This window comes from Chlamydotis macqueenii, chromosome 3, assembly GCF_036417535.1.
Source record: "Chlamydotis macqueenii isolate bChlMac1 chromosome 3, bChlMac1.mat, whole genome shotgun sequence".
In the NCBI taxonomy this organism is placed as follows: domain Eukaryota; kingdom Metazoa; phylum Chordata; class Aves; order Otidiformes; family Otididae; genus Chlamydotis; species Chlamydotis macqueenii.
This window is the reverse complement of record NC_141558.1, coordinates 93,819,011-93,844,121: the sequence shown is the minus strand read 5'-3', so window position 1 is coordinate 93,844,121 and position 25,111 is coordinate 93,819,011. Positions and strand designations below refer to the sequence as shown.

Here is a 25,111-nt window from a genome sequence, read left to right as displayed (position 1 = left end):
AAGTAGCTTTACCATAAGCATATGCTAGAAGGAAAAGAAAAATCTATGAATGTGATTTGGTACAATAGCATCTTTATCTGTGTTAATTACTTTGTTTCCTTTATTTCAGAGAGCACAATCAGATGAATTAGAAAAAATAGAAAAACATAGCAAGGCATCCAAGGAAAAAGAAAATGCCAAGTCTTTGGATAAACCAGAACAGTAAGAACGTACTTATGAAAGAACAGTTTTGCTCACATCAGAAAACTTTTGCTGCTATAATAAGCTACCTATAGGTGTTACAAAAGAAAAAAAAAAAAAGCACTGTACCTACTGATGGTGACCATATAATTTTCTTTGATCACTCCTACAGGTTCCTCTATGAACTCTCACTAATTCCCAACTTTTCGGAACGTGTGTTTTGCATCCTGTTCCAATCAACATTTTCAGAAAGCATTTGTTCAATCCGTCGCAAACTTGAATTGTTACAGAAGCTATGTGAGGTAGGTTGTGCTCTGTGAAAAGGTAAAGCTAAATTTCTGGTATTTACTATTGTTAAATTGTACTTAGATTTCAAAATTTTCTCTTTATTTACTTTAAGTACACATTAAATCTAAAGAATAGCAGAATAGAACGTTTTATGATTGTACTTCAACATCAAAGCGAATTTTAAAATCAGCTTTCAGTACTGAACTGTATTCTGGTTTTGCCATCAATGTGTATCAGTCTCTGGAAAATAGTGTACCTTCTCCTTTTGTTAAAGAAAAATCTTCCCTCTTCATAGTGACCATATCACTGCTTTCAAATTAATGCCAGTTCAGTCCACCTTGTGTTTGCTTGCATTTTGGAAGTCTGCAACTTAATAATATCTCTGATATCTAAATTCAGTTAGAGGTAGCAATGTTGTCTCTAGCTAGAAGAGATTACTGGAGTTTTGTCATCCCATGCAAAAGAAATACATGGGTTTAAAATGCAGGTTTTGTCAGTATTTTCATAAATGAAAACTGTGTCAAATATTTTATTTAATTATTTTACTATTTAATAGATTTTTAAAAAAATAACAACATTTTGGTTAAATGTTTTAATTGTTCCATGTGAGTTTTTAATGAACTTATTGCAGAATTCACTCCTAAATTATATATGCTATTCAGCATATCAATATCAGTTAAGGAATTACTATTTTGTTTTTCTCAGCAAGTCATTTCTGATAATACTGTATAAATTTCGTGGGTTTTTTTTTTTTTCTAAGTATCCATTTTGCAGGCAACGTTCTGCATTCACAACAAATTACATACTGATATTATTCTACTTCTACATATTGTAGTAGAAGGTTGTTAATTCCCTATATTTGAGCCTTTATATAAGTATTATTTCTAAACATAGTATCAACAAATCTGCTTGTCGGTAGTTCTGTTAAGAGCAAGTATTATTATGAGTTTGAACAGAGAATTTTTTCTCTTTCTGTTTTGTAGACACTGAAAAATGGGTCAGGAGTTATGCAGGTCCTGGGTTTGGTTCTTGCCTTTGGAAATTACATGAATGGTGGAAACAGGACACGAGGACAGGCTGATGGATTTGGACTAGATATCCTGCCAAAACTGAAAGATGTCAAGAGCAGTGTAAGTTGATTCTAGACTTCATGTAGGCCTGAGAATGTTACATTCTCAGAAAATAACTTTGTCTCTATTTCTGAGAAAATGGTGTGAAATTTATGAAGGCATGTCAAAGGGAATTCTTTTGTTACTATACTTAGCTGATCACACCTCTAGAGTTGGCTATATTTATATAGAAATATGAAAATGAGTGATCTCTTTATTACTGTACAAACAAAAATATGTTAAATTATGTCTTAGTTTCTAATCTGGTATCTATTTGACTTTTGATACACTGCATAGTTCTAATTTTTCCTGTATTCAGAAGCAATACTATGATCCTTACACTTGAAAGGTTTGTTACAGAAGTGGAAGCAGTTGTAAAATGAAAGTTAACTGTGATTCAAAATTGACTCAAAATATGTGAGAAAAAAAAAATAGTCACTCCTGGAAATGGTTGAATAGGCATCCTGAGCATTTGGGATAACCCAAAATTCATCCTTTATATACCTCATGATTACAGAGTATACATTTCACATCGGACCACGGAACCACTTGAGTAAAGAGTAATCACAGCAAGGACTTGTTGATTTAAGATTTTTCTGGTATAGTCATTGGAGTAAGGAGAATGATAAGTAGTCTTGTTTCTAGCACAGTGCTAAGCTGCAGATTGTTTGTTACTAGCGCTTTTTTGGCTTTGGTTATTTGGATTGGAGTTGTATTCAAATACCTGCTTTTGTCTACAGGGAAACAGTAATCTTTGAGTCTCTGACTGTGATGAAAAGACTCATCTGAATGTGGACAAGGGTATGAGGAAGGTTATAGCAATAATTCTTGAGACTTCAGATTAGCCCTTACATCTATTTAGTGAGTTGTTGCCAAGATCTGCTATTCTGAAAGTGGCAGAAAAAGAAGAGTTTTTTTCCCTGATTAGTCACTTGCTAAATGTGCATACTTTAGCTGTTGGGTTAGGTAACGTGAGCAGACTTTTATTTACGCTGAGTTGAGAGACCATGTCAGCATTTGCATTTAAAGGCATGGAGGAACTTAATTCTGGCATACTTGTTTCTCTGGTAAGCCCAAGGCAGTGATGATGTGAATGAAGCCTTAGTACAGTGTGTTTCGGTCATCTTATTTTAGCTCAGCCTTCTGGTTGACTCTAGATGCATCACCAGGTTTAGAACTTGGTTCAGTAGGACATTTAGGCACACTACATTTGGTTTGTTGTTTCAGATCTTTAGTACGTAATTTGCTGGAAACGGTATGACCATTAACCTTGCAATTGCAAGATACATCTTCAGTTTATTTATTATTGATCAGTCAGAAAAGTTCTTACAAAATATTTTTCTGAATATATCTGAAAACATAATTCTGTCAAAAATCCTCTTCAAATTAAAGATTTTCTGATGAAGTTTCGTTAGAGATATTACAGAAGGGAAAGAATGAGAAAGTTCATGAAAGACCCACAAACATGCCAAAATTTCACTTAGAAAAATAACTTTTTTTTGTTTAGTTTAACTTTGCTTTGATTATAGTTATAGATTATTAAAAAGATCTGAATGTTGCCAAACAAATTGTATACATTAACCCAGAAGCAATTTCTCTTTTCCTTCTTGGGAAATTTCAAAATATAAGGGTTCAGTTTACAATCAAGTAAATTTCGAAGATTGGAGTGGCTTACACGAATGTTATAGCATATCTTTCTGTTATTTTCCTCAATGATTAAGTGGTATTTCAGGGTATTGGTTTTGTTTGTTTGTTTGTTTTCAGTGAAGGTGCCAAATCAGCGAAGTATTTTCTATACTTTACAATGCATATTTCATTTACTTGAATTATCATTTCTCAATTTATTTTTTTAATGAGTTTCAGTAACACAGCAAATTTTATTCTCTCCTATACAGGACAACAGCAGAAGTCTTCTCTCTTACATTGTCTCATACTATTTGCGTAATTTTGATGAGGTGAGTGAGAATTAATTTTACTCTTTTAAATCCAGGTTAAAAAATTTCAACGTAAGACTTTTGCTCTTCTGCCGGACGAGATGAGGAAATGTGCACAAATATTCTTTGTGCTTTCAGTTATGTATTTTAGTATATAAAATAATTACATAGTGCTCATTACTTTTCATTTGTGTTTTTGTCAGGATGCTGGAAAAGAACAATGCATATTTCCTCTTCCAGACCCACAAGATCTCTTCCAGGCTTCACAAATGAAATTTGATGACTTCCAAAAAGATCTCCGCAAAATGAAGAAAGATTTGCGAGGTACTGGACCTAGATTAAATGCTAACTGTATGTTACCAACATATCCCTGTTGTTACTGTTTGCATCATTTTGAGAAATTAGATGATAGTATAAAAATAGTTGTGCATTTTTGAACCCTCCATTATTGTTTTGTTTCCTTAATTTGCTTTTTTATGACCATTTAAGCAATAGTTATTTTCTGTATATAACCTGGAAGAGGTTATTAAAATAAACAATATAGAACCAGTTAGGTTAAATCTTTTGTTTCAAAACTGAAACAATTTATATCTTTTTTTCAAACTGATTTCAACAAGTCTTTCACCGTAAAAAGAACTGCAATGTGTTGGACTATGTCCAATGAAAAAAAAAAAAGGATTGATAATCCGGTCCAAATACTATCTAGCAGATAAAATAATATATATAGCATATTGTTAAAGACAATTGAAATAACCTGATTTTACTTAAAAATAATATGCAAAGGAAGTATGTGCTTGTGGAATTATTTCTTAAATTATCTCAGCAAGGTTAAAATAAGATGTATTTGCTAGATTTTAATATGGAACATGTATTGCATACAATACTTTTTTTTAAATCATATTGGGAACTAAGCAATAAGTTTAATTTAAGCAAGAGTACAGTTTGTACAAGTGATGGCTAATATCCATGGTCTTCAATATTTTTGCTAAAAGTCTCTGCCAGACTGGCCAGGTATGTACCACTACGCTAAATCTTGGAGAGAAGGATTCAAATCAAGGAGTTAAATGATCTTTGTATTTCTGTTGCTTTGCTGATGTTGAATGCTATTCATCTAGAAACCAAGGCATCCTTTGGTAAATCATTAGTTTCTGAACAACCTAGAATGAAAGGTTCTCTGTTAAAATAAAAACATAATGTGATTAACAAATGATATCTGACATTCCCTTCTTGCCCCTATAAAGCTTTCTGTTTGGACATTTAAAAATTTAAATTAAGTAATATTTAAAGTTGTATCAAGGTCACTTAGTGTGATACTGAGGAACAAACTGCAGCACCATCAATTTGCTGCCCTGAACAATCTAGGGGGCAAAAATCCTGCAGTTCAGCCATGAAAATTTATTTCAGTACTTCTTGCAATTTTCAGTTTATCTGAGGGCTGGTCTCCAAGCTTGCACATAGAGAATAAAGATGCTTAGGTTTGATTGAATTCAGGCGCATGTTTATGAACGTCAATGGGAATCAACATTTTTCCTCACAAGTTCACCCAAAATGTTTTTATATAGAAGAAAGGTTAAACATTTTTAGATCAAGTTTGAAATTTGCAGACAGCTAGAAATTTCTTATGGAATAAATCCACTCTATGCAGTGATCAAAGCAGCGGTTCTGTAAAAATGGAAATTACACGCTTTGCTCTGCCATCAGACTGCAGTTGCATTCTTTCTGTGCTTCCAGTCCAGCCCTTAGGCTGGAGTCTCTGTTGTTGGTCTATTCTATAGTTAATGAAACTGGAGAATAACTGCAGATACAATCGCTCTTTCCCTATTGCCTTTGGTACAAACTTTTTGGGGACAGCATCTGCCCCTTTCTGCATCCTCTCCTCGATCTGAAGTGACAATTTCAATACCAGTCTGCAGTCTCATTCATGACTTTCTTATCAGCTCTGAGTGATGCAAAATGCTTTGCGCTGCCTCTCTTTTACAAAGAAAAGTGTCACCCTAAATTAAAAATAACTTATGTTAAAAAACTTTGACTACAAGAGCATTCACTAAAAATTATAGGTATTGCAGTAGCTTAATTACTGTAATGCTTTCAGGGAGACAGAATAGCCAAGTTTAATGCCAGTCTTTTTAAAATAAAGTACAAGTTTTAGCTGAATGGATAAAATAACTTCAAAGTGGCTTTCCTCTGCATTTAGTTTAAGTACACTACCAGATTTGCTAATGTGCATCTGGAACCTTATGAGTTACTAGAGCTAGTAAGTGCCTCATTAAATGACTGAGCAGGAAAAAGGCTGTAAGATGCTGAGCAAATTCTGACAAAATCTTAAATATGATCCTCTCCTTTTGAAGTCTGTGAGATTAAATGATGATTGAGTATTCCTGGGAAAATATTGATTATCATAGACTTTAAAGCGATAGAAATGATGCCCATGGATGCATTCCACTTTTATACTGAGATGCAGACTGTAACTTTGGATCTATTTCATCAGTAATTAGATGGAGGATTTCAGGAGAAGATTTCACCATTTATGGCAGGTGGGGCAGTGTTTGCTTTGTTCTTTATCACTGAAAAACTGAAAATTGCACATAGTACTGATGCAGACTGTATAACCATTTTTAAAGTATTCTGTCCATGTTAGTTTCAAATACCCTGCAAACCATGCACAGTGAGATCACATTTAGTACAGAGGAGGAAGGGGGGTATTGGTTCACTCAGAAATAAAAACTTCTGAAGATATTTTACTTCTGTCTTAAGGAACTTTCCATGATCATTATTCAAAGGTAAACTTCATCCCAGAAGGATCCTTTCATAAAATTACGGGGATGCTTAAAAAAAAAAAAAAACAAAAACAAACAAAAAAAAACCAAAAAAAAACCAACAAAAAAACCCAAACCAAAAGCACAAAGTAGAAAATGGTTATTATTTAAAAAACATATTGTTTTTTACCCTTAGCAGTAGCAGTTCATTCTAGCAATGCTGTATTTTCCCTTCTAAATATGTCAGTAGCATTCACAAAGACATGCAGATATAAGTGATCTTTATAGTTCTGTAAAATAATTTTATTGTCATGCTCTTTCACAGTCCTGTTAAGCTTGAGCTTATGTTTGTATCAGAGGAGTTGTTCTGCTGATTACTTAAGAAGAAAAAGAACTCGTTATGTTCAAACTTGTATGCTTTATTCCCTTATGACTGTGGAGGCTCCTGTCCATTTTTAAGTTTTTATGAACTGTATGCCTTGCAGTTTGTAAATGTTAGAAAAGAAAGTATTTTCTGAGATTTCTGATAGAAAGTTTAAGTCTAAAAGACTTTCAGAAAGCATTCTTTGTGCCTGTACAAGATTAATAAGACAGAAATTTACAATTTTTTTTTTTGTAATTAAAAAAAAAAATCTCCCCTAAGATTATAGTGGAAGCTACACTAACCGTGTAATATCGAACTTGCAAATTGTTCAGTTTTGGTTTTGCTTTTTAAAATAATATAGACCCCTGGGATAAAATTTATATACTAGACTTTTTTTTTTTAAATAGAATTGATGGAAGACCAAAGAACAGGTAGATCCTTTTTACTAACAAACCAAGCGAGTTTGGCTCCATCCATTGCTCCCAGATTTCACAGCTCTCCAGGATTCTCACTTTAGTCTTTTTGACTTTGGTGACATATAGTTTGTTAAGCAACTTGATCTGCTTTTGATCTCTCCTGGCTGTCAGCAACGTTCCTTGATGCAGTCATGCCAAGCAATGACTTCTGTTCCTATGTCATTCCACAGAAGAAACTTTAGCACTTGCCACATGACTTAAATCAACTCACCATGTAAAGAAAATTGGGCATCTAGGGTCACGAGAGCAGTGCGTGACTCTCTCTGATTAGGACCTGTGTTGCATATCTGTTATTGTCAGTATATTTTTCTAGACACTTCAGAATGCTAGAGGTGGGGCAGAAAGATGTGGAAAAACATATATTGAATCCATTAGTATTTTAATCCTTTCTACTCTGACACTCTCTGAGGTGCAATTGTGGTTTAGGAAAATGTTGGATTTGTGGCCCATGAAATTCTTCAAGACATGTATTTAGTTTAGGAAAGAACTAGGACACTAAAATGGAAATGAGAGTTACAGTATTTATGAAGCACTCAGGGCAAGTTAAAACTGTTTAGAAGCTGTTCTTTGGCTACACATGAACATTTTAACTTTACAATAGTAAGTTTATTCTTGCAAATCAAAAACTAATTTATCAGTTGTCACATTGCAAAACTTTAACTGAAGCTCAGCTAAAAGGGAATTAGAAACAATGTCAGGCAGAAAATAAATCTGACTAGTAGAATTTTGAGGAGATTAATAATACCATATAATGCAGACTGCTATAACATAGAGTTGAAGTCAGCACTCGTTTATATACCATAATGTTGTCCTATTTAATATCTTTGAAAACTGATTGCAAGTAATGATTATGATAATTAAATATTATTTTTGTAGTTTTACTTTCTTTTCCTATGGTTAGTGTTTACAACTTGTTGAAAAGTCTTCATCGATAAGAAGCTAGACTGTCTGGCCCAGTACATCTCTCACATTTGGAATAAATGTGACTAAGAATGTTTATAAAGTGTTAAGCATTTGCAGAACACTTTGTATTTTAAAAAGTTTGTTCTGAGGAAAGTCCTATAGTAACTTGGAAAAATACATGTTCCATATTTTTTTCTGTGCTTTAGTCGCCTAAAATTATCTCTTCAGCTTGGATCTGCTAGTTGTAGAGCTGATATGTGCTCTTGGTTTTACCAACTGTGTAAATCAGCGCATTGGGAGTACCATATTGTACAATAGATTTTTGAGTTTAATTTGGGGTGGTGCCAATGTGGGAATGAGAGAGATAGGGTAGTAGTAGGCGTGTTATGCTTTGACCCCTTAGGATTTCTTTCTCGTGTAGTTATCTCATAACTATTTAGATTTTGACAAATCAGTCCTCTTGCCTCAGTAATGGTTACCCCTAAGACCTGGAAAGAGGCTCCAACCGTAAGACTGCAGCTGAGCTGTATTTTGAGATGGAATTTTCCTCTTGTGGACAACTGTGTCTGGGATGCATGGATAAGATCACAAAACAAGATTGCATCCACTGTTAGTTCTTTCATAAGTAATATTAATGTTTGCAGGCTATAATTAAAAAAAAAGCACCATTCCATTTAAACATCATCACCTCTTTCACACATATCCTTGTATCTTTTCATATTCACAAGATGCTCTGTTTCCATCACAGTTCTGATTATGGGACTAAGACTGGCAACATTTCAGTGCCACTTCTTGATCAGGAACGGGATCAGTATCAATTTCAACTTCAATTAACAAGGTTAAGCAGCCTAAGCCATTTAGGATCCTATTAGAGATGACAGAAAAGGAAGGGGTAGCTCTCCTAAAATTGATTGTACTCTCCTAAAATTGAGTGCTAATGAAAGATTTTTAAGTCTAGTCTTGTGATCTGTCTTTTAAATAGCTGAAGTTTGATGAAATGGAGTCCATCCTAAGACATTTCCCAAAAACCTTTTTTTTTTTTTTCTTTTTTTTTAATGTGGTTATACACTGGTATACCTAGTTGTTTCAAGAGAAGACAGGGAGCTGGAGTAGAGGGAACTGAAATGGAGAAAAAATTGTATTCTTGGAGAGTTTGAATTCACTGCCTCATCAAAAACTTTCTGGTTTATGATACTTTGAAGCGTCTGTGTTTCTCTTATCTGTCAATAGTTTTGATATAAATGGGAATGAAGATTTTTCACAATTAAGAAATAGATCTTTTATTTTTCTTATGATCTATAGATCCATATTCTGATCAAAACATGCCTTTAGTCTTTTATAATAAAATGACAGATCTCTCAAGGTAACTATTAACAAAATAATATAGCAATGTTAGCAGTTTTAGTCAGTCCTACAGTTGTCTTTACAGTCTGCCTTTACAGAAACAGCTATTCTTTTAGCCAAATAAAATCTTTACTTTTGTCTGCTCATTAACAGCTGTGCATCTGTTTGTTCAGCTATCACTGAAAGGGTTAATTGCTGCAGCTATGCAGCATGCAGACTCCTAAACCTAAACCAGATGTAAACTAAAGCCAGGCTTTCAGTCAATCTGTGAGTCATATTTTACTGTCCTTAAAACTCCAAACACGGAGCTGTCTATGGAAGCCCTTGAAGACTCAGCAGTTCTTAGTGTAAGACCTTACAATTCCAAAAAAATAAATGGAAGAAAATTAAGAGCTCTTTTTGTACTTGTGGCCGAGTTCATCAGAGTTTGTCTTTTGATGGTTCCTTTTGGTAAAGTCTAAACTTTCTTTTAAAGTCATAGGTTGCAGCTGTAAAGAGTCCAGAAAGCACTGAGGAAGTTGTGAAAACATTGGTTATCCTGATATACTTTTCAGGCAAGTAGGACACAGGCACATCTCCTGTGGGAGTCTGAGTACTCAGAACCTCTGAAAATTAAGGACATCATTTCAAATCTTAAAAGACTTAAAAACAAGTATTCTGTCACATCCCAGTGTAACTTGTGCTCTCAAGTATTTTAAACAGTCTTAAAAATGCATTTAAATTCTATGGGACTTGTATAGATGAGTATGTGGTTTCAGAAGTTGTTAACTAAAACAGCCTAATGAACCTGTTAATTACTCATCCAAGATAATTCACAGTTCTGCTTGCTTTCTTAGTGCTTTTTTTTGGTGGATTTGTTTTGATTTGGTTTAGGGCTTTTTTTAATGTTTTGAGGGTGTTAAAAGAAAAATCATGCTGCCCATTAATATCCTGACCAAAGACAATACAGTGAGGCTGAGGAGCAGCTTATCATGTGCTCACACATTTTGTTCAAAAAGACATGTTTTAGGATTAGAAGAGATTTATGCTTCCAAGGGCTAAACTTTAGTATCCAGAAGAGCTAGTTGGAAAACGTGCATTAAAAAGGTATTCTGAATCTTGAAAATACTTTTTCCCCTCCTTTTTAAAAAAGTTAAGCAACTATTTTTGATACTGAGAGTGGGTGCATTTTAGATCATTTACCAGAATGACTTACTGAAAGTGCTAGTACAATGCACAGAACGTTTTGTGACTCTTCTTTTCCTTTTCTGTAAAGATGTATCTTAACCAGTATTGGCTATTGTGAAACTTTATACAGTTTTAACATATTGACCTAAAATTAAGAAAAAATTGAGAATGAGCATGCTAACATAGTAGCTTGAAAAATGGCAATTAATTGTATTTTGACATAGAAACAGAGAATGAGATGAGATTCTTGATATAACTGGATACAGCTGGAATAGCTTTTTTTTTTTTTTTTTTTTTTTTTAAGTTTACAAACTGGTTTTCACATCAATTTCCGGATCAGGAGCATTTGAGAGGCCAGTGTATGTATAGGCAAAAAGCTACCAGTTTGAATTGTCACAAATTTGGAAGGTCCTTCCACAAGAATCAGTTTGTATCACTTCTCTGGAACATCACATACAGTCTTCTGCAGCATATGATGTTAGAGATGAGAGGAAACTAGATGGACTTTTGGGCTTTTCCATTGTTGAGATATTGCTTATATGTTAATATTGATTAAGAGAGTTGGAGAAGACGTGTTTCTGCCCATGCCAACTCCTGCTTAGGATTTGAGATCTTTGGAAGATATAAGATCAATGCATGAGGACTGGGTATTTGGGACTACAGGCAACTGAAAACTTGACCCTGCTCCAAAACAGTGTGAAGAAGTTTTTCTCTTTTTTTTTATTCCTGTTTGGGCAATTTCAGGCTGTGAGATAAGCTTCTACCTAGTGCTTGGCTTTTGTGACTGCTTGCATGATTCTCATTTCTGGTGCCTTAAATACCTTTCAGTCTTTCATTAGAAGAAAATTTAAAATCTGCTTTAAGTAAACTGAGCTTAGGAATACAGTAGCTTAGTCCAAGTTTGTCAGTTGCTTACACGTCTCCCAACCTGTGAGAACTGGGGTGATAACAGAGCAAGTTTTGAGTCTGTTATCAAAAAAGAGACAAGCTTTTGTTTCAGACAAAACTTCTGTGAACTTGTCACAGCAGATCCCCTTTAACAACCTATTTCTTTGATGTCTGGGATGTTTAGTTGGGCCGTTTCATGGAGAGAAATGCATTTGAGTATGAAGCGGAGGGGAAAAAAATCGGTACAGAAGACTGTTGGTATTCTGACATACTTTTTTTTTTTTTTTTTTTTTTTTGTATATTTCACATCCACATTGCTTAGACGCTATTAAACAGCCTTCTGGCACAAACATTTATTCATTATTTCACATCAGCATTGCTTGGATGCTATTAAATAGCCTTCTGACACAAACATTTATTCAGTATCTTATTCCTTCCCTTGGGCAGAAATATTGGTAATTGTCTAGTGTTTTGTGTTCCATACATATGATCAGCACTTTAATTTCTTCAGTTACAGTGAGGAATAACAGTACCTCATCCAAATAGCAAGGTTTTATAGTCTGGTGACAAATTACAGAATATGATAAATGAGTGCTATATTCAACAGGCTGTGAAGTCAGACCATGATTCTGGTTTTGGTCCTATGGAGAACTGGGAAACTTAGGAAGAGCTTACAGGCCTGTTAATTCTTTAAAGAAGAAAGCATCCAATGAATTAGTTTGTTTTAAGCATCTTATTACTGATATTAGTAGGGTAATAATGACAGCATTTTTCTTCTTTTTAAAGGTTGGATGCTGCATATGATATCTTACTTTCTATAAAGCAAGAAAAAGGGATTTTTCTTCCTGTGTTTTCTTTTCGTTTTTAAATGACTTAGCATTTGCAATACAGGAATAGAATCAAAAAAGGACCTGAACTGTTATTTTTCTGAACATCACTTATTTTAGTCTTTTAATGGGAGGAGGTGGGGAATGTACAAAAAACCCAGTCATTAACTGCACTCCCTTTCAACCCACACCACATGCGCAAACAAATCAACTATGGAAGAACTTCCAGTGTCTGAATGGTTAAAGAACAGACATTTCATTCTGACAATATTACATGTTTTTCTTTTCCATAGCAAGTTGAATATAAAGGATAGTATATCCCTGCATTTCCTTATAGACTTTGAAAAGGGACTGCCTTAGCCTATTGACACGAGTATAGGCTAAGATTTTTGGCGGTATGTATCTTTGTAAGATCTGTACTTCTCTCAAATCAGCTGTGAGATCAGGAGTTCATCATGAGCTGCAGACATTAATTCAAGAGAGTATAATGTTGTACTTCTGTGAACAATATGTAATACATATTGTGAAAAAAGGTATGAAATTTGGGCGATATTAAATGTTACAGTAGGTTCTATAGCATCTTTCAGCTCTGCCACGTATTTCTGAATAGAATAATAGAAATTCTGTGTCCCCATCAGAATGTGTGATAGCAGAAAAGTACATACCTTCTCTATTTTTTTGTTCATCATAAGCTGTAAGAAAATTCATGGTCATTTGGATCCCCTCCAATATTTCAGATATGTTGACTTAACATTTCTTTAAGAATTTGCAGATAATTTGTGAAATTTTGGAAAATGGTTGTGTTCATACTGTTTTATATGGAATTTACAGGTTTTAATTGCTGGAGTTATATTGATAACTTTATATTTTTTTCACAATCTTTAGATATAGCAAAAACATTGGTACAGGCAAGTTGAATCATTGCACATTTACAATCTTTAACTCGACCAACAGTAAACGCCTGTTTATCAAAGGAACAGATTCTGTTCTCTTCCATTCTGAAAGAACAGGTTTCTCCAACTGTAGAAACATTTCACGTGCAGCATTCATTCCATTTTCATATTTGACTTGACATATGAATGAATGTTTTGCAGGCTTATCCATGTGACTATATTTGTGGGATTTTGGGGGGTTTTGGGGTGGCTTTGGGGGTTGGTGGTTTTTTTTGTGGTTTTTTTTTTTTTTTTTTTTAATGTTGCTTCGTAAGCAGGGTTAACTGTTTAATTAAATATATTCATGTTATTTTTTTTTCCCTAAAAACCTGCTGGTACTTGTTTCTATTTTGTTCTAAGCTTAAAAAAAAAAAAAAAAAAAAATTTAAAAATTGAAATTGTTATTGTCAACCTGGCTTGGCTTTTGTGGAGTTACCAGTTCTTTGAGTTAGTCTCCTTTTCTGTATATGTGCATTTTAAAAATTGATATCTCTAATTGTCTTTGGTATATTCACAACTACGAGAAGAGATTGTTAACCAATGTCTGTCTAAAGCCGCATTCTCCAAAGATTTGTCCACTAAATTAAGGTCCTTCCTACTATCGGGTGCAGGTTTTGTATCTGAACTTTGTTTTGGTTCAAGCATTGTCACCTGAGGACAGGTATATCAACATGGCCTGGGATATGAGTTTGTAATTTTGTTCCCATATATTTCAGCACCTTAAAGTTGTCTTTCTCCATCAACACAACTGAATACTTTTGTTAATTTTTGCTGTCACTCATTTAAACTTAACACACTGCCCACAAGTTATCCGTATATTTTGTGACCACGAACATAACTGTTCCTGAATGTATTATCATAGTGTTTGTACTTGAAGTAATGTGTTTGAAGCACATATTCCAGCAGTTTCACTGAGTATTAATTAATTAAAGTGTGTCTTTTATTACGGTATGTGGATCCATACTATGATTTGTCATCCTAAACTAATCTGTTACTTCAATTTCAGTATGTGAGACAGAAGCAGCAAAAGTTTATCAGCTATCACTAGAAGAGCACCTCCAGCCTTTCAAAGACAGCATGGAGCAATTCATTAGTCAAGGTAAATAATGAAACGTCACTTAACCTTTTCATGACATTTCAAAGGAAAGTTATGGGAACAATGTTTATACATTGTGGGAAAGGGACTGTTTATTTTGGCATCATAGAAAGATGTGGATTAGTTTAATCAGATGCCACACGGTTCTAAAAGATTTGCAAAATGATTCTGTTGTACTGTAGGTGACTCACTCTCTTTTGCATGACAGCAAAGACAAATGCTATTGGCTTGAGTGTGTGATCTTCTGATAAGTTCAACATTCCAGTAGAAAACAATTTTACAACCTTTGTTCCTTGAAAAATTATTGAAGCTGGATCTGTTTCATTAACTTCTTTCCAAAGAGATAATTCTTTTATATGCGCCAAATAATGGAGTAAGCATAGCAAAAGTAGTTAAAAGTTTTCCAGATATAAGGCAAATCCATATGAAATACTTGGATGTGATTAGTGGAAAATGCTGCAATAGAAAATATATTAGAAGTATCCATGATGAACTGGTATCTTGAGTGCTAGAAGGAAAACACTTTAAAAATGAGTAGACTATGCTTTCAATGCTTTACTAGACCCTTCTTTTGCAAGACTATAGGAGGCATGGATAACTTCATTTTTTGACTAAGGGTATATCAGAGCATCTCTTGAAGTACTACTCTGAGACAGTATAGTCTGTATTGACCTGCTCACATTTTGGTAAAAGTTAGAATTCAGTGCATAAGAGTGACAATGGCCTGGTGAGTACACCAATGTAATTTTAACTTTCTTGGCCACTTTGCTGCTCCTTCTGCTTTGAAATTGCATTTTATAATAGAAGACAGACCTGTTATCTCCTGAACAGGAAAGTTATGTGAAAAGTCAGTTTCTAGTGCTGATTCAGTAGAGTCGATACAGCTGTCAGTAATTTGTTAGCCTAGAGCTATGTTAATGAGCTATCACAGATAGAAATCATCACTAAGTGAATGTGCATTATGTTTGAGAGGCCAGTCAGTTTTGCATTTTTCTCTTCTTGCTTGGAATATCCAAAATGACTATCTATCCAAACATTATAAGAAGTGGAGTATATATGTTCTTGTATATACTGATCTATGCTATAGGATTCTCAATTACAATTAATAAATTCAGCAAAACTACCATTTTTAACCATTGAATATGAACTGATGTTTTCTAAGACAAATGTCTATTAGCCAAACCTGGCAAACAGGATGTTGTCTCCAGCAATAGTAGGTATGAACTGCTTTAAAACTGGATTCTGGTTATGTACATGACATATAAATTTTATATTTGTGACATGATTAAGCACATAGCAAGTGTTACACATTAGGTTTATATTATTATTAATGTATACAGATAGGGGACAATCAAATCACAAGTTGGTCTGAAAGAGATCACTAATGGTATACTATAAATCATGCCATATGTTTGTATGTTAACCCTAATAACAGAGTAGGAAATCAGCCATGAGGATTATATTTCATCAGATGTGTATCTGCTAAATTTCTTTCACTTCTTTTAGAAACCATACTTGCAGAAGTATCTGACTCTATACTTTAGCTTACTTGATTATTTCTGACTATGACTTCTAGAGCATAATTGTACATAAGCTATATAGTAATCTGTTCTGTTCTTGCAAGGATATGTGATTTCCTTTCTTGAGTATGTGTCTGTATTTTAGGAAAGTGAGGATAAAGAGGGGAAAATAATAAAAAAAAAAGCATCTCATCCATTAAAAACTCTGCTGTATTCTCATATTAATAGTGGATATTGTCGGTGGTTGACAAAAGCGGAAACCCATAATGTTAGTAAAAATATAATTGCTGCATTTTAATTAAAATAATAGGAAATGTGTATTGTGAACACAGTGGACTGGGACTAAACAAATTCTACATTTATTTAAAACTGTAAGGTATATTTTGCAGAATTCTGTCTCGATGTAAGAAAGACAAAGGTTAACATATAGGAAAAAAGAATCCCTGGTTAAGTTCCAAAAATAAAGTAATTTTAAATACCTTTCATTATGAAATCCTTTGTTTTTACTTCATGGGATTGAATTCAGACTTGAAAGAGGCCATGTTTAAAGCAGGATTTCTCTTTCCTGTTCAGTGTTTGACAGGCTTTTGATCTAGATATTTTTTCTAAGGGCTTTTGTTGTTTATGTAGACATAATCGATGAGTCTTTTCAGCTAGACTGCACACATGATCATTTAGAAAAACAGAGGGACAATTCTTGGCACCTTTTGGGGATTTATGTTTATATAACATATGTTCTGGGCAAAGAAAAATCAAGCTTTAAGTTTTTATCTTTTCAAGTTCCAGTTTCTCTAAAGTCAGAAAAAGTTTTAACTTGTAATTCAGATGAAAAGCATTTTTCATAGGGTTGAATAATTTGGCGTGTTTATATGATGCCTTTTCAGAGTAGATAGCTTGTGTGCATAACGGGACCCAAAAGTTCAAATAGCTAGTTATTTACAGCATATTCACTTATACTTGTTGCTAGCAGCTAAAATGGAAAATGGTTTTCCCATAGGCAAGAAAACTTGGACATCAGATTGAATATCCTTGGCAAGGGGTTAGAAAGGCACTGCTTTATAAGAATGGTTATTGTCTGGCACAGTTATAGAACTTTGAATTAACAATCAGTTTAGCTGATTGTTACTGTTAATGTACTAATAATTTTTTTTTAACATTAATACTTCTACTGGATTCATCAGAGACAAAAATGATTGTATATTATTAGTGTACTAGTAAACATTATTTAATTTGAAAGATAAAGGGAAGAGGCAAGAACGTGTTCAGAGTCATAGTGTTTTAGGTGAAAATGCTAGTGGTCTATATGATTGAGGCTGTTCAGTGTTTGCCTTGCCAGCCTAGTCTGTAGGCTAAATAATCAACATATACATTAGAATATGCAAATTAGTGAAAGGATGCCAGACCTTTTTCTGAAGGATTTCAGAGTTGCCCTTAAAATGGGTCATTCTGCTTAACGGATCAAACTACCTGTCCTCTCTACAGTGGCTTAGTGGATATTTGCAAGCGTACTTTATCCTCTGCATTTGATTTCTGAGGGTCTGTGTGCCTCAAAACCTCTAATGCAGTCCTGTTTGTTCTCCCGTGTTTTCTGTTCTCTTTTTGGGTCTACATGCTGCAAATCATCAATCACAAAGTATATAATGTGATTCTTTTGTTTTCACAAATGTTAATATTTTTTTCCTGAAATTCTCCATAGCCACAGGGTTTAGAAAGGGAAAAGGAAAAAAGAGGGGGGGGGGAAGCCCAACCAAAACAAACAAACAAAAAAGACCAAAAAAAAAACCTGCTTTGAAAAAGGAGATTGGAGAAAAAATGCCAGAAAATACAAGACTTTAAGAAATTATATTAGTTTATTTGTTACATATTTCTAACCATTTCCTTAAGAGTTTCCAATATTTGTAGTAATACAAAATATAAGTGTGAAATTTAGTAGAACAACGGTCTTTTTCCAATGAAAAGTTATTCAGACCAAACTGTTGGAATTTTAAAAGTATTATTTGCATCTTCCCAACATAGGGTATATATTCACTGAAGTTTTCTGTCCTTGAGTTGCTCCCCATGAGTTATCTCAGTTTGAATAAGAGAGATTGCAAAGGAAAACACGATTTCGGAACCTTGTCTCCTTTGTTCTGTATATAGTTGTGGATAGATAGGGGCACAAAAATACCAGAGATCACACCCACCAGTTTAGAAAGCTTCAGAAATCACTTATTTTCCTGAGCAAAATGTGTCTGACACAGGAGTGGGGAAATACTGAGGGCACTAATCATCATGCAATTTGTAGAGGAATTTCATTAGCAGCTAGTAGTCCTTTAACCTTGTCCCCACTTGATAGGACAGCCACCTCATGTTGAAAGAATTGTGTGTGCACGAACCAGAAAAGAGTCTCAGTCCCCAGGTTTTAGCTGTGGTTAACTTTGCAGGGAAAAGTAGTCTTTAGGTGTTTGCTGTTGGGACTCCAGTTAGGCTGTGCGTTCTTGTCAGCCTGATATGGCAGGAAACTTATAATAGGAGGCAGCAACCATCACTCCCTTAGAAAAAGAAGTCTGGTTTGAGAACTGGGAAGAGGCAATATGTTGGAATCACAGCTTTTCCACTGAGGTTCTATAAATTGTGCAAATGTTGCAGACTTCAAATCTTAGCAAGTCATCCAATCTCATATTCAGAAGCCAAACCAGTGTAATTAGTTTTAGACTTCAGAAAAAGCATTAGGTGTAGGAAATTTAAGGACTACAATGCATTGTTTCTAGAAGTAGTAAAAACATAATTTTCTGATGTTTAGTTAGTTCATCTAAAAACATTGGGAAGAATTCCAATATGATTGTAAGCTTGGGAGTATAGGGTAACCATTCAACCTTTGGTTCCTTCTAGTCTTTTTTGCAAAATTCTACAGTTCTGCTGTTGTTAGTGAATGCAAGAATACAGATTCTTCTCCAGACCCAAATTCTAGCCACATCGTCATCATCTTGCAGAATAAAGATGCTAAAATTATCCTCTTGGGTGAACTGTCTGCAACCATCTCCCTCTTTTGCCAGGAAGAGCATTCAGGAATCCACTTTCCAAACCGTTAGTAAATTAGTGTATAAATCACAGTGTGTTGTATTTATTGCTGTAGCTGCAACCAGATAGTTGGCCGTGACTTGTTCTTTTAGGTCAAGCAGCAAAACACTGTGCATCATAAAATGATGGATTGTGAATCGGACTAAAGCATCAGACTGAATCTTGGATGGCTGGGTTAATTTCCTGGCTCCAGAAGTACTGTAGATGATTGCGAAATGAATGCTCTAGCGTAATCTTAATTCTGGCATTTTCTAACCCAGAATGATTGATTTTGCATATTCCATTTTCTTTAAATGTTACTTTTATAAATTGATTAATATAAGGGAGTACACAGCACTACTTTGTTATTTTTCTAAAAATAATTTGAGAAAATATGACTAAAAGACCATTAGGAACATATAAAAAAATGTTTGTAGGGTTTTTTTTTTTTCTTTAAATGCATAGAACATTAGGGGTTGGATATTGGCAGATATATGTGGAGACATTCACTTTAAATATTATTGTTATCAAAATATACCCATTACTACGATTTAAAAAAAAAGACAAACACATCATTTAGAAGAGCATATGAAAAGTGAGCAACATAAAGTCACTAGAACAAAAGATGCAGGAATTCACACTTAAACAAATTAATTCCATGGATGTTTACATTTTTATGTTAGTATTCTTTTTTGCTGGATTATTGAAAGAGCTTTTAAAACTTGCTCTTTGAGTGCTGAAAGTATTTTTTTTAATCTCACACTGACATCTTAATGCTTATAAATAGTTTTATGTCAGTATTGTATAAACTTGTCCCTACCTCAGATGTCAGCACCTTCATTGGTGCATTATTGCATAATAATCCTAATTCAGATTGTGTTGTATTTGCAGCAGGCTTCACTGAATTAGCCTCACCTTGCCTTAAAGTCCATGACGGGACAAACCTTTAGACTGGGTCTGGCAGCTGTTTGTGCCTTTGGTACAGGACCTCATTTAATCATTTTTGGAGACATCAATACAATGATTGCAGACCGCATAGGTGGGATGGAATAAAAATGGTATTTTGGCATCACTTGGGATCAGATCAATGCATGAATGCCACAATAGCATGATATAAATCATCCACCCCAAAATATTATTTATAAATGCAGCAAATTACTGGAATTACCAAAAACCTTGTGGATAGGTGGGGGGGGAAAGTTAATTCACATTTAAAATCTGTTCTCCAGTAAAATCCAAATGTGTTCAAATAACACTGATTTTACCACATAGTTCTTGGGATGGAGAAGGAAGAATAAGATGACATTAAAGCTTAAGTAAGAGTACTTAGCTCCTTCATTGGCCCTAATCCCTATGGCATGACATATTCTCTCCTGCACTGAAGTGTCCAGGCTCACAGCTAACACCGTTTCTTTTAAATCAGGCCTGAAATCTCTTGCAGTATCTTTACTGTACCTAATGACATATACTTAGTCCTAGGTATGTGTCGTGGTTTAACCCCAGCTGACAACTAAGCAGCACACAGCTGTTCGCTCACTCCCCCTGCAGTGGGATGGGAAAGAGAATTGGAAAAAAAAAAAAGTAAAACTCATGGGCTGAGATAAAGACAGTTTAATAGGACAGAAAAGGAAGAGAAAATAATAATGATTATGATAAAAGAACATACAAAACAACCTATACGCAATGCAGTTCCTCACCACCCGCTAGCTGGTGCTTGTCTCATCCCAGAGCAACAATCACCCCCGCCAGCCAGCTCCCCACAGTTTATATGCTGAGCATGATGTCATGTAGTATGTAATATCCCTTTGGTCAGCTGAGGTCAGCTGTCCTGGCTGTGCCCCCTCCCAGCTTCCTGTGCACCCCCAGCCTGCTCGCTAGTAGGGCATGAGAAGCTGAAAAGTCTTAATGTAAGCACTACTTAGCAACAACCAAAACATCAGTGTGCTATCGACATTATTATCATCCTAAATCCAAAACACAGCACTATACCAACTGCTAGGAAGAAAATTAAGCCTATCCCAGCCAAAAGGAGGACAGTATGATAGCTAACTGCATGCCTGTTTAGTGCCTAGTCCTGATCTGATTGAGACCTTTGAGCAGTGTAGGATTTGAGAATCAGTAGCAAGGAATATGAGGTGAGGAGCTCAAAGCTGCACATGAAATACAATTTAATTTATTTTACTTCTGTGAATGTGATATATGACAATGTTATAGTGAGTAGTTGCTGAATGCACATACCTAAGTATGACGGAGAGATCTTTTTTTTTTTTTTTTTTTTTTCCCCTGTTTTTATTTTTAACGGTTGGATCTGGGTCCCACTTCTCCTTCCCTTCACCTGACGGCAGATGCCATCTTTCAAATAGTGGCAAATAACCTATCTTCTTACAGACTGCTGCCTGAGATGGATTAAAAGAGGACACAAATAGCAAAATGTGGAGAGTTCACATCTTGAAACACAGCATGTGTTGAGGGGTAGATAGAATCGTAGAACAGTTTGGGTTGGAAGGGACCTTTAAAGGTCATCTAGTCCAACCCCACTGCAAGGAGCAGGGACATCTCCAACCAGATCAGGTTGCTCACAGCCTCATCCAACCTGGCCTTGAATGTTTCCAGGGATGGGGCATCCACCACCTCTCTGGGCAATCTGTTCCAGTGTTCTACCACCCCCATTGTAAAACAATTATTTCTTATATCTAATCTAAATCTACCCTCTTCTAGTTGTCCTGTCACAACAGAACCTGGTAAAAAGTTTGTCCCTGTCTTGCTTATAAGCCCCCTTTAATTACTGAAAGGTTGCAATAAGGTCTCCCCTGAGCCTTTTCTTCTCCAGGCTGAACAGCCCCAACTCTCTCAGCCTGTCCTCACAGGAGAGGTGTTTGATTGCTGTTGTTAATTAACACAGTTATTAATTTGAATAGAATTTTACAAAATAATAGAATATATAATAGAATACAGAATATTAATTTCAATTTGAAAAGCCAGTCTCCTTTCATAGAATCTGTTGTTCTTAAGTCTAAAGTTTTTTAAATTTCAACAAAGATCAACTTTCAGTGCTCTTGTATTCACTTGAGAGTTTAAGCTGTGGTTCCGTGGATCTTGACCATAATCTATAGGGCTAGCACATAATTTGAGTTGTTCCTATTTTGTGAGAGTGTAAAGTCATTGTGAAGTGCAATTGGTCTGAATCAGTATACATGTTTACGTTTTTAACTTATCATAGGTTTTGAAAAAACTGGAACAACATAATTAGGAACATGTCTAGCATATTAGATGCTCTGTCCTCCATTGTCTTCAAGAAACTGGGGTCTGAATTAAGTATTTAAATGTTCTTTTTCATGTATGCATAAAAATATTGGAAAATGGGGTAGAGGGAGTCCGTATTCTTCATCCTCACAACCTTCTATGAATTTGTCATAGGAAATACCGAAGGATGTAAGACTCTTGCTAGGATTCCTGGAAGAAATTCTGCCCTCTTCTCTTGAAAAGCTTTCTTAGCCTGAATATATCTGATAATAAACCATCCAAACAGACTTGGATCTTTGTTCAGTGTAAATAGAAATCCTCAAAACTATAGCAAAGTAGCCCTGATGACTCATTGCAAAGGCATTGTATCTGTCAAAAAAAAAAAAAAAAAAAAAAAAAACCACAAAAAAAACCCAAAAAACAACCAACTGGCTCCACTTGAAAGTTGCTGGAAAGCACATTCATAGCTAATTATAAACAAATACTAGTTAACACTTTAAATAAAAAGAGAGGGGAAAAAAGCAAGAAGATTTAGCACATACACAAGCAGATGAAAGGATTCTTGTTGCCTTGCATCTGAGATTACTCAGATGCATTCCTGTATTCAATTACCTGAGAAGATGTGATATTCCCTTAAGAGAGATCAGAAGATCAGAAGGGACAGCAGTTTTGTGCATCTTCTTACTCACAGCCCTTTGAAACTGGCTTGGCAGAAATAGCTTAAATTGCAATAGTGTTTGGGGCCAGGCAGTGACTACAGACGGTAATCACTGGTTCAAGATCATACAGCAAACCAACAACAAAATTTTCTGGTGGAACGAAAGCTCTGAGAGGATGTCTGAATGCTGTTTGAGTAAACTTACAAGGTCTACTTAGAATAATTTCTGAATTTGAACCACATGGTCAACTTGTTTTATGACTATGCTTGTGTAGTACATTTACGGCACTGATAATTCTTACTAACGGTTAGATTTGAGTCTGCTTTTCTCATTAAATTAATGATCTTATTGCATATTCAATTTTAAGCTTAAGTTTTAATGATTTTTTAAAAAATTTTATTTTACCAAGCCACTAAGCAGGAACCCGTCATCATTTAAAAATTAATGATCCTCTAACTTTTCTTTACAATCTTCCCTAAAACACACACCCTTTTTGGTAGTTTCCATCTAAAATGGCTATTTAGTTCTTCCAAATTCCACTCATGTTCCCAACCACATTAGTCTTTATTAAGTTCTTTCAAGAGCTTTCTGCTGATCCTGGTGTCTTTGCTATTCTGCTTCGGTATTTCAAGGTATTTCAAAACACAGTGTTTAGTAGTGTGCTAATTGCCAAATAAAATACCTGAGTATTACTTGGGGACATTTAAAAGCATTTTCTTGGGACATTTAAAAGTACATGTACTACCAAGGAGAATGGAGGAATTATCTTAGGAGCTCTGGCAGGGGTCTTGTAAACTTGAACCTTAGACCCTAATAATACCAGTGCAGTTCCTTGCAGTGGTTATTCATCCAGTATTGTCTCTGTCTATCTTTGCTTTCTTTCTGTCCTAGTTACATGCATGAGATGCCTACAGAAGGTATCCTCATGGCCTCTGTCAGGCACCTTAGGCCCTTAGATCTTAGTGGAGCTGGGTCAGCAGTGACAGATGAACTGCCTAACATTCCATACACTTTTTAAGAAAGACCATGCATCAGTTTTGTTTTCTTGGAATTTTTGGGGGGTTTGTGACTCTGCCAGAGGAGATGTTTGGTATATTTGATATATAGTCCTAGCTACTATTCACTCAGCAGCACTGTGGAAAAAAAAATACCCTCTTTAAAGATCCTGGTAAATCTGCAGCAACAGTTTGTAGAAGTGATAGAAATACTTCTCTTTTTTTTTTTTTTTTTTTTTTTAATTAAACAGGATTTCTAAAAATTCCACTGCTTTTCAATAATATGAATATAGCACAGGGGCAGAATTGTCTCAGTTTAAAACAGTCATTGAGTCTTTGACCTCTCAGTTAGTCTTAGGTCAAATAGTTCTTAAGATTTTTAAATCCTCTGGAAGAGATGATAGAGTGAAATGTCACACTTTGAATTATCAGTTGTTGCAATTTCTTGTTTAAGACAACAGATATTATATGCAATATCTGTCCATACAGAAAATAGATATATTCATTTAAATAACTTTTTAAAAAATCAAATCTAGTGCAGAAGACATAATGGTTAAATTTGGAGAAGACTAATATAGAAAGTTTATTGGACTGAAAATGAGAAAATAGAATCATAGAATGGTTTGGGTTGGAAGGGACCTTTAAAGGTCATCTAGTCCAACCCCTCTGCAAGGAGCAAGGACATCTCCAACTAGATCAGGTTGCTCAGAGCCCCGTCCAACCTGATCTTGAATGCTTCCAGGGAAGGGGCATCCACCAACTCTCTGGGCAACCTGTTCCAGTGTTCCATCACCCTCATTGTAAAAAATTTTTCCTAATGTCTAATCTGAATCTCCCTCCCCCTATTTTAAAAGCATCACCCCTCGTTTTGTCACCACAGGCCCTGCTAAAGAGTTTTTCCCCATCTTTCCTGGCAGCTGCCTTTAGGTACTGGCAGGCTGCTATAAGGTCTCCCTGGAGCCTCCTCTTTTCCAGGCTGAACAGTCCCAACTCTCTCAGCCTGTCCTCATACGAGAGGTGCTCCAGCTCTCTGATTGTCTTTGTGGCCCTCCTCTGGACTTGGTCCAACTAGTCCATGTCCTTCTTATGTTGGGGGCTCCAGAGCTGGACGCAGTACTCCAGGTGGGATCTCACCAGGGCAGAGTAGAGGGGCAGAATCACCTCCCTCCACCTGCTGGCCATGCTTCTCTTCATGCAGCCCTGGATGCGGTTGGCCTTCTAGGCTGCAAGGGCGCATTGCCGGCTCATGTTGAGCTTCTGGTCCACCAGCACTCCCAAGTCCTTCTCCTCAGGGCTGGTCTCAATCCATTCTCCAGCCGGAAAATAGTTGGCAATGTTCTTAGTTCACAGAGTGACTTGATTCCTGCAGAAATTTTAACGTAATAAGTCTG

At 35.3% G+C, this 25,111-nt stretch overlaps 1 protein-coding gene across 1 annotated transcript in view; it reads left to right on the top strand.

Annotated features, from left to right (window-relative positions):
• The window catches only part of FMN2 (formin 2), a 161,213-nt gene that overhangs the window by 100,963 nt on the left and 35,139 nt on the right, over positions 1-25,111 (top strand). The window contains exons 9-14 of the mRNA XM_086745621.1: positions 110-201; positions 353-482; positions 1,452-1,598; positions 3,473-3,532; positions 3,715-3,835; positions 14,175-14,267. Of these exons, the coding sequence (XP_086601747.1) occupies positions 110-201; positions 353-482; positions 1,452-1,598; positions 3,473-3,532; positions 3,715-3,835; positions 14,175-14,267 (643 nt within the window). The remainder of the gene's footprint in view (positions 1-109; positions 202-352; positions 483-1,451; positions 1,599-3,472; positions 3,533-3,714; positions 3,836-14,174; positions 14,268-25,111) is intronic.